Source organism: Brachycentrus maculatus, unplaced genomic scaffold (genome assembly GCF_059751285.1).
Source record: "Brachycentrus maculatus isolate JH-2025_06_01 unplaced genomic scaffold, ASM5975128v1 h1tg000288l, whole genome shotgun sequence".
In the NCBI taxonomy this organism is placed as follows: Eukaryota; Metazoa; Arthropoda; class Insecta; order Trichoptera; family Brachycentridae; genus Brachycentrus; species Brachycentrus maculatus.
In genome coordinates this window covers 257150-274306 of record NW_028281039.1, presented here as the reverse complement: position 1 = coordinate 274306, position 17157 = coordinate 257150, and the positions used below count along the sequence as shown (strand labels likewise).

Sequence of the window (17157 nt, the reverse complement as noted above, 5' to 3'; positions counted from 1 at the left end):
CCAATATGAAAAAAAGTCCATCGTTTCTGTTACGTCGTTCATTACCTACTTACGAAAACAACGTGTTTATGAAGGCGAATTTTCCAAAAGAAAATGATGAATGAAAATATTAATTATATTGGCTGTTATAAACACTTCACGAGTCTAATACAATCCTTTATAGGTTGAGTATGTTAAATTAGATATTGCTCCCGTCTGACAATGATCCATTGGAAGGAGAGAGGCTCTTGATGAGGTGCTTTCATTAACTTGCGTTTTTTTTAAGTGGCATTGCAACGCATGCCGGGTACACGTTGGTAATAAAAAAAAATTGTATTTTTTTGTATTTCCAGACTCAGCAACAAAGCGCAGCTGACCATCAACTCGGATCTTTCCCTCGCGGAAACGGTGACGCCTCCCAAGTTCATAGCGGAACCGCTCTCTCACACCGTCATTGAGGGTAAGGGGTCAACGACACCTTTCAGACAAATCATTACCATCTTTTACTTGGTGTCACAGTTGAATTAATGAATATCTTACAGGGTCGCCCGTTGCGATGGATTGCGCGGCCTCTGGCAACCCTCGCCCAGATATCATTTGGCTCAACAACGGTGTCGCCATAGATCTAAGGTAAGTACTCTTTCTCTCTCTGCTAATAGAAACAAGATGGCATCATTTCCCCACCTTCTGACCTACCCAGACCAAGGGGAATTTCAAATCCTTCTTAAACAATAATAATAAAATTAATAATAAAATTAAATTACTTTTTGTTATCTTCAAAATTAAACTTACCATATTTTATACGGACTATAAGATGCACCATGATTTAAAAGCAATATTTTTTTATAATGTCTCCCAACTCTTGATGCAACGGAATACTGGATCTCTCGTGGAATCCTTGTCGGAGTGGATGTTCATTGGCATTACGCAATTGTGTGTTTTGGAATTACACAATATGTAAAATACGGTAGCAACAACTGGAATTTTATGTTTTGGTAATATTTCACTGATACCCCTCTGCCTTGGAGTGAGTGTACACACAGACATATTTCCCTAATTTCTCTCTGCCCTGGAGTGAGTGTACACACAGTAATGTTTCCTGATTCCTCTCTGCTCCTGAGTGAGTGTACACACAGTAATGTTTCCTGATTCCTCTCTGCTCCTGAGTGAGTGTACACACAGTAATGTTTCCCCGATCCCTGTCTGCACCTGAGTGAGTGTACAAACAGTAATGTTCCTCTGATTCCTCTCTGCCCCGGAGTAAGTGTACACTCAGTAATGTTTCACTGATCCCCCTCTGTACCCGAAAGAGTGTACACACAGTAATGTTTCCCTGATCCCTCTCTGCCCTGAGTGAGTGTACACACAGTACACTCACTCGGGGTAGAGAAGGATCAGTAATGTTTCCCTGATTCCTCTCTGCACCTGAGCGAGTGTACACACTGCACGTCTCCCATTGCAGCCACCTGGACAGCCGCTTCAAGCTGCTGGGCAGCGGGGTGCTGTACATCAGCGCAGTGGCGGAGAGTGACGCCGGCACCTACCAATGCCGGGCTGACAACCGCGAGGACTCCCTGGACGCTACGGCCATCCTAGACGTTCAGGTAACTCAATCAGACAAGTTTCTTGAGATGTAAATGCAGAGATCTGAATGGTGGTATTTACCAAGTAAAGTTTGAATTGAAAATGGATGGAAATCACATTGATATGACCTGATTTTTAATTTTTAAAAATTTATTCACGATTATTTTTTTAACATTACTTTATACAATACTGTAATATAATTTTTTACTATATTAAATATATATTTTTTGAAGAACGCCTCACTAAGCATAGCCTGTCAGGAGACGTGCGGTTACATTATTTAAAAAAATATAAGAGAATGATAGAATGATAGAATTGTTATTCCGAAACCGGAAGTCTTTAAGTAGAGTTTTTAAGCGGTAATACACAAATTCCGCCTCCGTAGTGTAATGGTCAGCATGCTCGGCTACCGCCCTGGATGTCCCGGGTTCGATTCCCAAGGGGGGTCAAATAAATGTAAGTGATTTTTTCACTCTAATATTTATTCAATATTACCCTGGATTGGTACCTGAAGCGGAGGGCTGATCACCTTTCCTTCTAGTGTTAACAATCAAAATAACACTGCGTTTATATAATGCAGTGCCCTATGCACCATTGGGGTGTGGATAAGGTTTTGAATGAATGAATGAATGAATACACAAAGTGTTATATTACCATACCACACAAACTTAACACACTGTTTGCGGGAAATGCTTAAAAGTGTCTTTTACAAACTTCAGATACTCAGTCTAGGGTAATATTGAATAAATATTGTAGTGAAAAATCACTTTTTTAAATTTTTTATTTATTTAACCCCCCCCCTGGGAATCAAACCCAGGACCACCAGTACGGTAGCCGAGTGTGCTGACCATTGCACTATGGAGGTGGACTACAGTCGTAATAATTAAAGAAAAAAACTACAAACTACAGTCGTGTAAACATTGTATATATGGGAATTGGGTGTTGCGGCTACTTGTGATTAGTATACTGAGGGTCGGGCGGCAGACTGCCAGAGTATAATTAGGGTCCTTTTCCATACTGTTGGTAGAGAGCGGGAGACGCTTGCGAGCGTTCTATTTGCTTACTTTAGGTAGAGCGCGAGAGACGCCTGCAAACATTGTACAGATGGGAATTGGGTGTTGCGGCTACTTGTGATTAGTATACTGAGGGTCGGGCGGCAGACTGCCAGAGTATAATTAGGGTCCTTTTCCATACTGTTGGTAGAGAGCGGGAGACGCTTGCGAGCGTTCTATTTGCTTACTTTAGGTAGAGCGCGAGAGACGCCTGCAAACATTGTACAGATGGGAATTGGGTGTTGCGGCTACTTGTGGTTAGTATACTGAGGGTCGGGCGGCAGACTGCCAAAGTATAATTATAGGGTTGGGGTTGATGAACAAAGCTGCTCGAAAACAATGTGTTGAATATACAAAACACTCAAAATATTTGAGTGATATGAGTTCTGAGCTCGTATTTGATTGTTGTCCTGTGTGGAAAGTACTAATTTGTAAATGGTGGTTTGTCAGGTGCCCCCGCGGTTCGTGAAGCGCCCGGCGGACACGGCGGCCGCGGAGCGCCAGGACGTGGAGCTGCCCTGCGAGGTGTACGGGCGCCCCGAGCCCCTCGTGCGCTGGCTCAAGAACGGGGAGCTCATCACGCCCAACAACCATGACATGGCGCTGGTCGGCGGGTAAGAATACTAAAGACAGAATACTCCCCTATAGAATATAGAAGACAAATATATAGAACTCATACAGATAAAAGGATTCTCCTGTTTTCTTTTTCGGATGGGAATTGCATTTATTATTTATGTACGAGGTTTATAGGTCATTTGGTAGGTTTTTGTTCCCTACTTCTAACTTTAACCGGTTAACTGCCAAAAGCGTCTTAAGACGCATAATTTTCTGTGAACGGAGCGCCGCTCATACAAAAATTAAGTCTTAAGACGCGCCGTTTTAAATGGGCTTTTACTAAAGAAAATCAATTATTTAAAATGTACAAATATATTGAACGCATAGTGACATCTATTGAGAATATCTTTGCATACTTAGAATTGGAACAGAGCTTTGAGGAAAGAGAGCTTTGTCGCCGGAACAACTGATGGTGCTCAGGGTTGTCCAATAATCCCCGAGTTGCCGTCACTGCCGAATCTGATGACAGTGATTTTAGTGTCGATTCTGATGATTTTTTATTTTTATTTTTTTTTAAATAAAAATAAAAAAAATTATCCGCCTCCGTAGTGTAATGGTCAGCACGCTCGGCTACCGTTCTGGAGGACCCGGGTTCGATTCCCAGGGGGGGTAAGAATAAATATGAGTGATTTTTTCACTGTAATATTTATTCAATATTACCCAGGACTGGTACCTGAAGCGGAGGGCTGATCACCTTTCCTTCATGTGTAAACGATCAAGATAACACTGCGTTTATATGACGCAGTGCCCTATGCACCATTGGGGTGCGGATAAGGGTTTTATTATTATTATTTATTGAATCATAGTTTGTGTGTGTGTATACTTTTAATATTAAACTAACATAAACAATTACTTTTGACATATAATTTAGCTTTCATATTTTCAATGACATATTTTGTGACAACCCTGCACCATGAACAATTAATTTTATGATTATGGATAAATGACTGCACGACTGGTGCACTCTTCATTTATTTGGTAAGTTTTATCAAATAAATGTTAATACACTTTCAATAACGATATGTTTAGAAGGTTTTATTTTTCTGGTTAAATTCGCGGCGTGCTGGGTACCGCCATACATACATACCTGTCGGCAGTTAACCGGTTAAAAAAAATAGTTTCATTTGAATCTGTGTCGGGAACAGGAGGGATAATCTAGTGTGGGCCGATCGGGAACTTGTCAGCATTTGCTCATTGCTGGGAGGAAACCACGTTGCACTCCTCGGGAGAAGCCGGACTGCTGACTGTCCTCAACAGGCCTTCCGTTCCACTAGAAGAGGGTTGGGCATTTTGTGTCCTAGCTTGGTTTATGGCACCAATGCCCTTCACTAGTTTTATCATGTATGATACCACCTCTCGTGAGAGTTGGTTAAGAATTAACTAACTAAAAAAACTAACTAACTAACCATCACATCTCAACTCTTCCGCCAATGAGGTTCTTGGCCCCAGGATAGGAGAAAGACCCCATTGGATGTCAGATGAGACCTGGGGAAAGATGGCTGAGCGCGCTCACTTAAAAGCACTGAGGGACAGTGAAAGTGACCCCTACCAACTGGACACCCTCAGAGATGACTACAGGCGCCAAGATCGTATAGTCAAACGATCATGCAGACTCGATAAGCGCCGTCATCTCGATTCTCGATATTGTAACGGCGGAACATGCTGCCCAAGGAAATGACACGCGGAAATTATTCCAAATAACAAGGAAGATCTGCGGAAAGAATTCGGTAACCCCTGGAGCTGTGAAAAACACAAATGGAGTTACCGAATCTGACGCGGATCGTATAAAGGAAATATGGCGTGATCATTTCCACAGGGTCTTGAATCGCCCTCCTCCTCCAATCATCCTCGATATTCCCACGGAGGCTGCGTCAAGCATTCCGCGGGCGGTCGCCATACCTGATGGTCCACCGACACAGGCAGAAATTATAGCTGCCGTGTCGAAATTGAAAAATGGGACTGCCCCTGGTGTTGATGGTATCCACCCGGAATTCTTGAAATGCAGCGTTACTGGCATTATTGGCCCTTTACACCAATTAATGTCCAGTGTGTGGGAAGAAGAGCGATGCCCTAGAGACTGGGTAAATGGGGAGATTACCGTGTTACATAAGAAGGGTGATCCACTCAACTGTGACAACTACCGCGGCATTACGCTACTCAGCGTACCTGGGAAGGTGCTTGCCCACGTGATCTTGCAGAGAATCCGAGCCCCCATTATGCAGGTGCTCAGAGAAAACCAGGCAGGGTTTCTGCCTGGCAGGTCCTGTGCGGATCAAATCCATAATATTCGCCACATTCTACAGCAGAGCCAGGAATTTAACAGTTCTCTGGCGATGTGTTTTGTAGACTATGAGAAAGCGTTTGATAGTCCGCACAGGCCTACACTCTGGAAAGTACTGGAAGCTTATGGGGTGCCTGCGAAATTAGTGGAGCTAATTAAGTCCCTTCACCTCAATAGTGAATGCCGAATGAGAGTTGACGATGTTGTCACGGATTGGTTTGGGGTCTCTACCGGAGTCAGACAAGGCTGCGTCCTTGCACCGTTTCTCTTCATCATCCTCATGGATTTCATTCTTCGAAAGTCATTACCATCTGACCGAGGTATATCCATCTCCCCCTCCCGGAAACTCTGCGACCTAGAGTACGCAGATGATGCTGTTTTAATTGATGACTCCGTCGAGGGTCTTCAATTGATCGTCGACAGGGTAAATAGGTACTCTACGCACATGGGGCTTACAATAAATGTTGCAAAAACCCATGTGTTGTGCAACAGCTCATGCCTAGATGCCCAACAACCCTTGACGTTGAGTAACCAGCGCATCGAAAGGGTCGAGAGTTTCAAGTACTTGGGAGTGTACGCGACTGAAAATGGCAGCCTTCAAAAGGAACTGGGAGTGCGATTAGGACTCGCTGGGTCCGCATTCAACAGTATGAAGGCTGTCTGGAGATCGGATTTATACTCGGTGAAAACCAAATGCCGCCTATACAATGCCTGCATTGCTCCTGTTCTCTTATACGGCTGTGAAACATGGCACCTTACAAGGGCCCAAAGCAGCCGTGTACTAAGCTTTGAGAACAGGTGTTTGCGGAGAATCTTAGGCTTGCGGTGGTTTGACTTTGTGAGGAATGAAGAGATAAGGCGTAGGACGCAGCAAATCCTGGTCACAACTGTCGTCAAAAAAAGGCGATTCAGTTGGCTTGGCCACGTACTCCGCATGCCTCCTGAGAGCCTTAATCAAGCTTGCCTCTTTTACAAGGCATCAGGTTCGCGCCGCCCAGGATGACCATTGCTGACAATTCGTCGGCAGTTCTCGTCAGAACTTCGCGACGCGGATCTGACTTGGGAGGATGCAAGGGAGCTGGCAGCCGACAGAAAAGCCTGGAGACAGTTTGTGGACTCCATATGCTCCACCTAGGGAGCGGATATGGATATTATTAACTAACCATCACACCGCTTCCTGAACACTTTCAAGTATTTGGCATACCTGATCGTGCCATGTTTTTCTCGGTCTTCCTCTGCTTCTTTTCTCGCTAACATTCGCCTCATAAATTTGTTTTACCGTTCTTTCCTCACTCATTCGTTCCACATGTCCAAACCATCTCAACACACCTTTCTTAATTTTATCCATAATGCTTATCTCAGCTTTGCATTCCTTCCTTATTTCACTATTCGCACATCTATCATACATCGTTTTGTTACACATTGTTCTGAGAGATCGCATTTCGACTGCATTCAGTCTACTTTCATCCTTCTTTTGCCAACTCCATGTTTCACTTCCATACATTAGAGTTGGAACCAGGACTCCGTTGTGCACTGCCAGTTTAGCTTCCGCTGATAGGTTTTTATTTGCTATAACTGATTTCAGTGCACCATTCACTTTGTTCCCAGCATTCACTCTCCTTTCTATGTCTTTATCAATCTTTCCATCCCTAGAAAACATACTACCCAAATACACGAAATCATCTACCTGTTCCAAAATCTCTTAAATTCATGTTCATGATTAAATGTTCAAACATGGGGATATTGACGGAATCATGAATTTTTTACAGGTACAATCTCCGTATTCAGGGATTGATGGCTGTGGATGAGGGAATGTTCCAGTGTGTTGCGTCCAATCCAGCCGGGAACATTCAGACCTCGGCCCAACTCACCGTTCTCACTGCGGGTATGTGAAAACATATGAGAACTATATAATTCGTTAATTTTTCATATCAATCATTATTATAAATAGATAAACCCTCATTAGGTATTAGTACCTGTGTTTAGGAAGAAGGCTAGTTTATATAAAACTGGTTCACTTATACAGTGAAACTTCTATCTACCGTTTTTAAAGGGACCTATTAGAATAAACTATTAATTGTTGGGTAATATGTCCGCCTCCGTAGTGTAATGGTCAGCACGCTCGGCTACCGTTCCGGAGGTCCCGGGTTCGATTCCCAAGGGGGGTAAAATAAATATAAGTGATTTATTCACTGTAATATTTATTCAATACTACCGTGGACTGGTACCTGAAGCGGAGGCCTGATCACCTTTCCTTCATGTGTAAACGATCAAGATAACACTGCGTTTATATGGCACAGTGCCCTATGCACCGTTGGGGTGCGGATAATAAATATGACAGTGAAAAAATCACTTATATTTATTTTACCCCCCTTGGGAATCGAACCCGGGACCTCCAGAACGGTAGCCGAGCGTGCTGACCATTACACTACGGAGGCGGCGAAATCTGTATTTGGTTTACAATAATGAACGTTTTGACATGATTCATTGTTTCCGTGACAGGTGACACTTATTGTCACCATACGTTCATTATCGTAGACCAAACACAGTTTTAAATCTCTTTTTTGTACTGGGCTCGAGTAACAGGTCAGAGTTCAAGTAGCCCCGTTCTACGGCACATTGTATATTTTGTATAATAAAAGCATTGTTAACTTTGTGGTATGGTAATATAACACTCTCCTTATCATTCATATTTAACTTTGTGTAATACCACTTTTATAAACACTTTTACATGACTACCGGTTTCGGAATAATCACTCCATCATCAGGTCATTGAAATAAAATTATTAAGGTTTGACATTTCGCTCACTCCTTTCAAGAACGTCATAAATCAAACTTGATTTTTCAGGAGAACGTTTTTAAAGTTTAAAAATATATTACATTGTATTAAAAATAAATATCAAGCCACTTACTGAACTTTTTACTGTGCAACAGATCTTTTTAGGTAAAACCTGAAGGTTTATTCTCCATTTGAAAAATAATTAGTAAATTTTAAAAAATAATTAAACAATACATTTTCTTCAAAATGCAAAAGCTACACTTTCTGCCCTGTAGCGGGTAAATATTAAGTTAAAAATATGCCTCTTTTGCTGGGATATAGTACATTTTCTGGGCATTCCGAAAACATGCACTACTGAAAATTGACGATTTTTGATTTATGACGTTATTGAAAGGAGTGAGCGATTTGTACAAAAATATAAAAAATCAATATTTAATTTTTGTACAAATTTCAAACCGTAATAATTTTATTTTAATGACCTGATGATGGAATGATTATTCCGAAACCGGTAGTCACGAAGAAGTGTTTATAAAAGTGGTATTACACAATGTGAAAGATGAATGATACGGAGAGTTTGAATTAGTCATTTATTTGACTGTACTGTAGGCATTCCGGTGTCCCGGTTGAACATTCCGGAAATCTGGCAAGCCTATGTTTAAACAGTAGCATGGTCGGTTCAACCAGAGTAGTGGTCCAGCTGAGAGCAGACGTTTAGGGTCATTTTATTTTCAAACAATAATCTCGAGTTCTTTTGTTCGAAATAAGCGATGTTTACTTTTTTATATGTTTATGTTTTATTTTATTATTTTATTTTTATTTTCTTTTTTTTTTTCCTTATCTCCCTCAATTTTTCATAATCCCGTCGTCCCGTTCCCTCCTTTCGGTGTCGTGTTGTGTTTTATTTGAATCTATTTCCATTTTATTTTTAATTATTTATACGTCAAGTCGAAAGCGCGGTCAAAAAGCCGAAAAACATAAAAAGTCACAAGAGCCACAAGCGGAAAACGTATTCGCCGTCTGAATCTTACGAAAATCACTTTTATTCGGACAATCCGGACGTGCCTTTGAGCGATAAGATCGCCAAAAGAAACTTCGAAGGCGTTCACAAAGCGCTCCATCAGAATCCGTTTGACGCAAAGTCGATTCTGACCTCGCTGAAGAGCAGCGACGCCAGCTTGGGCAATCCGTTCATGGCCAAGATAAACGGGAAGCGAGACATGTCCGTGGACTCCGACTCCTCGATCTCGGATGATCTGACGGAGAGCGATGTGTTGGGGAAGGTGTCCCTAGTGTATACCTCCACGCCCGGCAGCATGGTGAGCATCGCAGACCATGACTATCCGACTTCCTCCGATTCCCCGGACGTTCCTCGTCCCCTAGGTGGCGGCGAGGAGTCCCCGGATGCCGGGAAGACGCCCTCGGAGCCGCTGGACCTCGCGGCGCTGATAGTCAAGGCCAGGTTCGTGACGCTGAGCTGGAACGAGCCGCTGACGAAGAACGGAGAAATCGTGTCGTACTCGGTCATCTACAAGGTGAAAGGATTCGTCAGGTGAGCTGTTTGTCAACTAAAGAAAATTTAACATCTTTAGCTATATTTTGTACATTAAAACTTCTCTTTTTGTACTCATTCACACCCAATGGTGCATAGGGCACTGCATTGTATTATCTTGATAGCGTAGGAAGACCAATGAAAACTTGACGCCATCAATTTCAATTAACATTTCCTATATTTTGTACATAAAAACTTCTCTTTACTATACTCATCCGCACCCAGTGGTGCATAGGGCACTGCATTGTATTATCGCAGTATTATCTTGTTGGCACAGGAAGACCAAGGAAAACTTGACGCCATCAATTTCAATTCAATTTTAATTAATATATCGTACACACTCGCTTGCAAGCGGAGGACCCCTACTGGACTCCGAGAAGGTGAAACTCACACCGCCAAGACAGGTTGTGAGCTACATGACTCATATCGTAGTCATACAGGAGAAAGTGACCAAGTGCATTGTTTTACAAAAACGCAATCACTGACTATTTGATATCTCACTAGCTTAATATTGCCCTGAAAAAATCCCAAAGGATTTGAAACTTGGAAGTATAATATATTGACTTGTTAAAAATGACTAACTGCATTGATGTTTATGTTCTTGCCAAGCAAAAGTGACTTAAATGGCCCTCCTGAATATTTTACGTTTTGTTAGTTGGTCACTTTCTCCTGTACGACTACGATATACATTACAAACTAAAAAATTTAAAGTGTATGTATTGAATGCATACAAAAATCTAAAATATGCAAGAACTATTGCTAAAGGTGTAGAAGAATCCCGCTTCAAACTCCTTCGGACGCATGGAACAGATCAATATCCAATGAGATATTGTTCAACATAGCTGTAGCTCTTCCTCGACCCATTTGAACGTCTGAGTTCATGTGATCGATGTCCGTCTGGATGCACTTCTCAACGTCGTCACGGTTTTGCAGGGAGCGCATCGTCAACACCACGCGGGGCGACGTCCACAAGATGAACGTGCCCTCGCTCGTGCCCAACACTGCCTACCTCTTCAGGGCCGTGGCGTACAACAAGAACGGCGCGGGGGCCAGCACGCAGGTTCGTGTACACTTGCCAATATTTGAAAATTAATTATTTAAACCCTAAAAACATGCAAAAAATAATATGAAAACGTACATGGAAGATGTCAAATAAAACCAAGCATATACCAAGTTTGGCCCAAAGAGCTTTGCTTTTCAATTTAAAATCAAACACTGGGCATTTTAATATTAATTTTGTGTATACCTTTGCCGCCTCCATGGTGTAATAGTCAGTAAGCTCAACTACCATTATGGAGGTCCTGGGTTCGATTCCCAGGGGGGGTCAAATAAATATAAATGATTTTTCACTCTAATATTTATTCAATATTACCCTGGACTGGTACCTTAAGCGGACGACTGATCACCTTTCCTTCGTGTGTTAACGATCAAGATAACACTGCATTTATATAATGCAGTTCCCTATGCACCATTGGGTTGCGGATAAGGGTTTGAATTGAAATGTATAACTTTGGGTATAATAGTACCTGAATTTTAGAGACAATTTTTTTTAATAAAAAAGTTTGTCTCTGTCTGTAAATTATGTTACGCTGTAAACTAGACCCTTACCTTGCAATCTGTATGTGTCCAGGTGCTGGAGATCAGCACGGGCTCCGAGGAGATGTCCCTGGGCCCCCCGCGGGACCTGCGGGTGGTGGCGGCGGGGCCCGAGGAGCTCTCTGTGTCCTGGCAGCCCCCGCTGCCCATCCCGGGCTCCCGGGTCACCGTGGCGCAGTACCAGCTGCTCTGGACCGAGGTAAGATGCCCCCTTTCCTCTCTGCGTTCCGGAAGATTCCGCTAACTTTACGCTAAAATCATAATACACAAAATAGGCTTGAACTTTTTCAATCAAGTATATATTAACCTTTAGACCCCCCGCTGGAATATCATAATCCATTGTTTACTTTGTGTAATACCACTTTTTTAAAACACTTATTTTTGACTACCGGTTTCGGAAAGTTATTCCATCATCAGGTTTGGTTGGCACCAAATTTGACGATCTTTCTTTTCCCCCCCAGGGTGACTCCAGCGAGGAGCGCTCGCTGCTGACGGCGGAGCACGGAGCCCGGCTCGGGGAGCTGCGCCCCTTCACGCTGTACGCGCTGCGCGTGGTGGCGCTGGCCGCGGGGGACGCGGGGGGCGCGGCGGGCGCCGGCCCGCCCTCGGAGCGCGTGGAGGCGCGCACGCCAGGGGCCGCGCCCTCGCTGCCGCCGCTCAACCTGACGCTGCTGCCCTACACCAGCTCCGTGAGTCCAGAGACTAAATTGTGTCCATCGATATCTTCACCTATGGTCAGAATGGGAAAGCTGTTTGGTTCACGAAGCTTTCAACAGATGGCAGTTGCGACTGAGATGCAGATACGGTTGTCAAGATATTGCATATATGGAATGTTTAAGAATTTCTGGAATACGGGTGTTCAATAATGAGATAATTATTTAAGCCAGCTGAAGACATGTCATAAGCCCCGTGAATGCCCAGACTCCCAGTTTCCTATTGAATAAAATGATTCTTCGTCTCGTTTGAGATACTTAATATGTCTTCTTCTCTTCTTTGTCATTTGTATATATATATACACACTCACACTCACTCACTCACACGCACACACCCATACTCAAGCACACATACGCACACGCACGCATACGTATGCACATGCACACACACGCCTAGACAGAGATACACACATGCACACACACACACATGCACACACACACATGCACACACACACACACACATACAATCACGCACTTACACACACAGACACAGTCAGACACACACGCACACACACATACACAACACACACACATGTGTGTGACGATGAGTGCATAATAATGTGGTGTCTGTTTGCAGAGCGTGATGGTGAGCTGGGAGGCGCCGCCGGCGGAGGGCCGCCACGGGGACCTGACGGGCTACAAGGTGCGCTACCGCCCGCACTCGGGGCGCGCGCGCGCCGCGTTGCTCACCACGCCCGCCGACGTGCGCAGCGTGCTGCTCAAGGACCTGCTCCGCCAGGCCACCTACCAGGTACCGGGCACAAGTCCCTCCGGAACACCGTCCAGTATTATCTAGTAATATCTGTAACTCACTGTGTGCGTCCAACGCGCCTTCTGTATCCGTGCTAATGTTGCAACCACACTCCTCTTCATTCTGGAACAGTCCCCAGTGTATCAAAACACAGCTCTTTGTCCTTGCAAGTGTCGCAGCCGCGCCTCCCATGCCCTCTCCCATTGCCAATCCTTATAGAAACTTTTCATTCTATCATTTAAGAATGCTACTCGTATGTGTAACTCACTGTGTGTATCCAACACGCCTTCTGTGTCCATGCTAATGTCGCAAGATCATGGCTCACATGCCCTCTCCCAATGCCATCCTTCCGGAGACTCTGCATTTCATTGTTTCCAACGTATATCCTGTATTTTTAATTAATGTTTTACTTAGTAAATAACACCGACCCATCATGACGTATGGAATCGAAAGTAGAGCGGACACCGCTGCCACAAAAAACGCGCTTAGAGTGTCAGAAATGAAGACTCTGAGAAGCATAACAGGCAAGAGTCTTCGAGATAGATTGAGAAATGCCAACATCAGGGAAATATGCGAGATCGAAGATGTCGTTAGGTGGGGAAGGCAACGAAGGAGACAATGGTATGCGCGTGTGAGGAGAATGGAACCATCCAGACTCTCCCACATCGCACTGTACGGCCAACCCCATGGTAGACGACTCCCGGGCAGACCACCAAAGAGATGGGCCGATAGCTGGGAATCGACGTCGCAGGAGGCTAATCCCTCTTAAAAACAGGCCGCTAGGCCTATAATAAGAAGAAGAAGAAGAAGAAGACCATTTCTTAAAATCTACTCTGACACGTGTTTCAATGCATTCTGCATCATTTTCAAACACCGTAAGTGAAACTAATTCTAAATTTTAGAGTTGGGTCCTTGGGACGTTTAATGTTGAAGAGGGGGTAGTAGCTGTTACTTATTTTTATTTATCAATTTTAAAAAATAGTGGTATTTACTTAGTAAAACATTAATTAAAACTAGATAGATTTTACCACAAAGTGACTGCCGAATCAATTAATGAAAGTATATCCTCTACTTGCAAGCGTTGCAGCCAGGCTCCCGTTCCCTCTCACAGTGCCATTCTTCCCGGACTCTTCATTCTATCATTTCAGAACGTTCCTCGTATATACTTCACTCGCTCTGTGTAGCAATTGAATTCAATTTCAATTTAATTTAATTGTTTATATATTTTTTGACATCTCATCAAAGATGAAGAAGAATATGGAAGTCTGGGCATTTACGGGGCTGACGACCGTCATAGGCTGGTTTGAGTGATCACTTTACACACGTGTAACATTCACCAATTCTACCCATTATTGACAACCACACTTCTCAAATTCTTGGAAGTTCCGTATATATGAACCAATTTAGAAACCTTGTTCTTGAATCACTAGAACTTCACTAGCGACATCTATTGGTGAGATGTAAAGACGGTCGTCAGCCCCGTAAATGCCCAGACTTCCATATTCTTCTTCATCTTTGATGAGATGTCAAAAATAATATGAAAATAACTCCTGTAATTGGAGATAATCCAGATTTTGTGAACAAGTGTTTGGACACACTCAAAATGTTGTTAATTGTTTATAATTAACACACGTTACAAACTAAAATTTAAACAGTGACACAAACGTTAACAAAAAAATTTAAATTAGCGTGAATGCTCTTGTAAAAGATGTAGAAGAATACTTTGGAATACCCCCTCAGGCACATGGAACAGGTATTGTTCAGCATATCTTCCTACAGGCATAACCATCGGCAGGTTGGTCCTGCGTATAGGAATGGGAAACAATCTATGCCGACGCTGTCTTAGGTAACTATCAAACACAGCTTCGTGCCCGTGCAAGGTTGCAGCCGCGCGTTGAACACAGCTCTTGTGTTCATGCAAATACTGCAACCACAGCAGTCAGCAATTGCAAAAATGGTCCTATTTACTGTTGAAATGTGCTCCCTCAGAAGAATGTGTGGAAATTCATTGTATGACAGAATTAAAAACGAAGATATGCAAGGCTGAACGAGGAATAATTGAAAAGATTGTGTTTTAAGTTAGGACAGCCGTAATGTATGTGAGCGAAACATGGAACTGGCAAAGGAAGGATGAAAGCAGAGTTAAGGCTGTTGAATTGCGCTCCCTCAGACGAACGTGTGGAAAAACATTGTATGACAGAATTAAAAACGAAGATATGTAAGGAAGGAATGTAAGGCTGAACAAGGAATAATTGAAAAGATTAGGGTTCCTTACGGTGGTATGGACATGTGGAGCGAATGGATAACGAGAGAATGACTAAGAAAATATATGTGGCGAACGTGAGCGGGGAAACAGAACGAGGACGGCCGAAAAAGACTTGGCACGATCAGATCAATCAGAACCTAAAATCTGGCGGTGTCAAAAGTCTGCGTAATCGAAGGGCGTGTATGACTTGATGTACGGATGTGAAGGAGGCGAGGAGTGTATGTCAGGACAGAAGAGGGCGTCCCGTCCTTTCTGCCTACTCCTGCAGTGAAATGGCGTGATAGTAGCAGTAGTAGTAGATACAAACGTTCATGAAATCAACGCGTAGCCATGAAACAAACCTTTTTAAGTAGCGTGAATTTATTTTCGAATGAAATTTGATTTACTCAAAAGATGTCATTGAGTTAGACTACTTATAAACCCGCGAAAACACTAGACCGGTCTTGAAGGGGAAATTGAAATTGAACAGGCCAAATATTTAACAAAACGCTGCTAAAATTTATGCTAAGTTTTGAAAGAATGACACTTTTCTTCAATATTATACATATGGAGAGATCCAGATATGCGAACAAGGAATTGGACACACCTAAAACATGTTTATACGTAACATATATTTATTCCCAGGTTCGCGTGTGCGCTTTCAATGTGAACGGAACGGGACCGTTCACGGAATGGCTGTCGGTGGAGACCCTGCAGAATGACCTGGATGAGAGCCAGGTTCCGGCAGAGCCCAGTCCTTTAAAAAGTGAGCCTTCTATCCTTTTTACTATCCAAATAAGTTGTGTCCGTTTTGTCCACTTCTGTAATGTAATGATCTTCCCCTTTTTCTCTACTCATGTGACATCTTGTTGCAGCGGAAGCCGGATCAGACTCTATATACGTGTCGTGGGGCCCTCCGCTCCGGAATCAGAACACGCGGGTCAGCGGCTACATCCTCACCTGGGGCAAGGGCATCCCGGATGTGTACTTCAAGAGCCTCGGGGAGCAAGTGCGGCACTTCACCATCTCCGGACTGGGTAAAGATACTCCATAAACCACTCTTTCTTCTTCTTCCTGGCTCCATTCAAACTTGTCGTCTTTGTAAACCTCCGTCAGACTGTCTTTGACGTCTTCCGATGCCCTTTTTGTTTTCCCAAGGTCTCCATCTCAAGATTTTAGGAGTCCATCTTTTGTAGGCTTACCTCGTTAATTTGCAGAGCCGAACTCGGAGTACGTGATCACCCTCTGCGCCAGCAACAGCTCTCGCTTCTGTCTGAATTGGCTAACCTTGTTAATTTGCAGACCCGAACTCAGAGTTGTTCATTGCAGAATATTGTCAATTTGCAGAGCCAAACTCGGAGTTGTCATTGCAGAATATTGTTAATTTGAAAAGCCGAATTCAGAGTTATCATTGTAGAATATTGTTAATTTGCAGAGCCGAATTCAGAGTTATCATTGTAGAATATTGTTAATTTGCAGAGCCGAATTCAGAGTTATCATTGTAGAATATTGTTAATTTGCAGAGCCGAATTCAGAGTTATCATTGTAGAATATTGTTAATTTGCAGAGCCGAATTCGGAGTTGTCATTGCAGAATATTGTAAATTTGCAGAGCCGAACTCGGAGTACGTGATCACGCTGCGCGCCAGCAACCAGGTGGGCGAGGGGCCGCCCGTGTACGCCACGGTGCGCAGCAAGGACCCCAGCGAGGCCGACGGGGACCTGGAGGCGGGCGGCGAGGCGGAGGAGGGAGAGGAGGAGGAGGAGGGCGCGCAGGGCGGCGCGGGGCGGGGGCGCGCGCCCGGCCTGGTGCCCCCGGTGGGCGTCAAGGCCGACGTGCTCAGCGGCACCACGGCCGTCGTGTACTGGACCGACACCACGCTCACCAAGTCGCAGGTACGGACGGAATGGAGGCATATCGCTCACTCCTTTCAAGAACGTCATAAATCAAAAACCGTCAATTTTCAGTTGTGCATGTTTTCGGAATGCCCAGAAAATGTAGTATATCCCAGCA

At 43.7% G+C, this 17157-nt stretch overlaps 1 protein-coding gene across 1 annotated transcript in view; it reads left to right on the top strand.

Moving 5' to 3' along the window:
• LOC148305064 (neogenin-like) overlaps nt 1–17157 on the top strand; it is a 54785-nt gene that overhangs the window by 11885 nt on the left and 25743 nt on the right. The window contains exons 6-18 of the mRNA XM_088267286.1: nt 333–439; nt 522–609; nt 1442–1583; nt 3066–3229; nt 7281–7396; nt 9236–9839; nt 10773–10899; nt 11470–11634; nt 11897–12124; nt 12726–12899; nt 15790–15910; nt 16020–16181; nt 16756–17039. Coding sequence (XP_088123412.1) covers nt 333–439; nt 522–609; nt 1442–1583; nt 3066–3229; nt 7281–7396; nt 9236–9839; nt 10773–10899; nt 11470–11634; nt 11897–12124; nt 12726–12899; nt 15790–15910; nt 16020–16181; nt 16756–17039 — 2482 coding nt within the window. The remainder of the gene's footprint in view (nt 1–332; nt 440–521; nt 610–1441; nt 1584–3065; nt 3230–7280; nt 7397–9235; nt 9840–10772; nt 10900–11469; nt 11635–11896; nt 12125–12725; nt 12900–15789; nt 15911–16019; nt 16182–16755; nt 17040–17157) is intronic.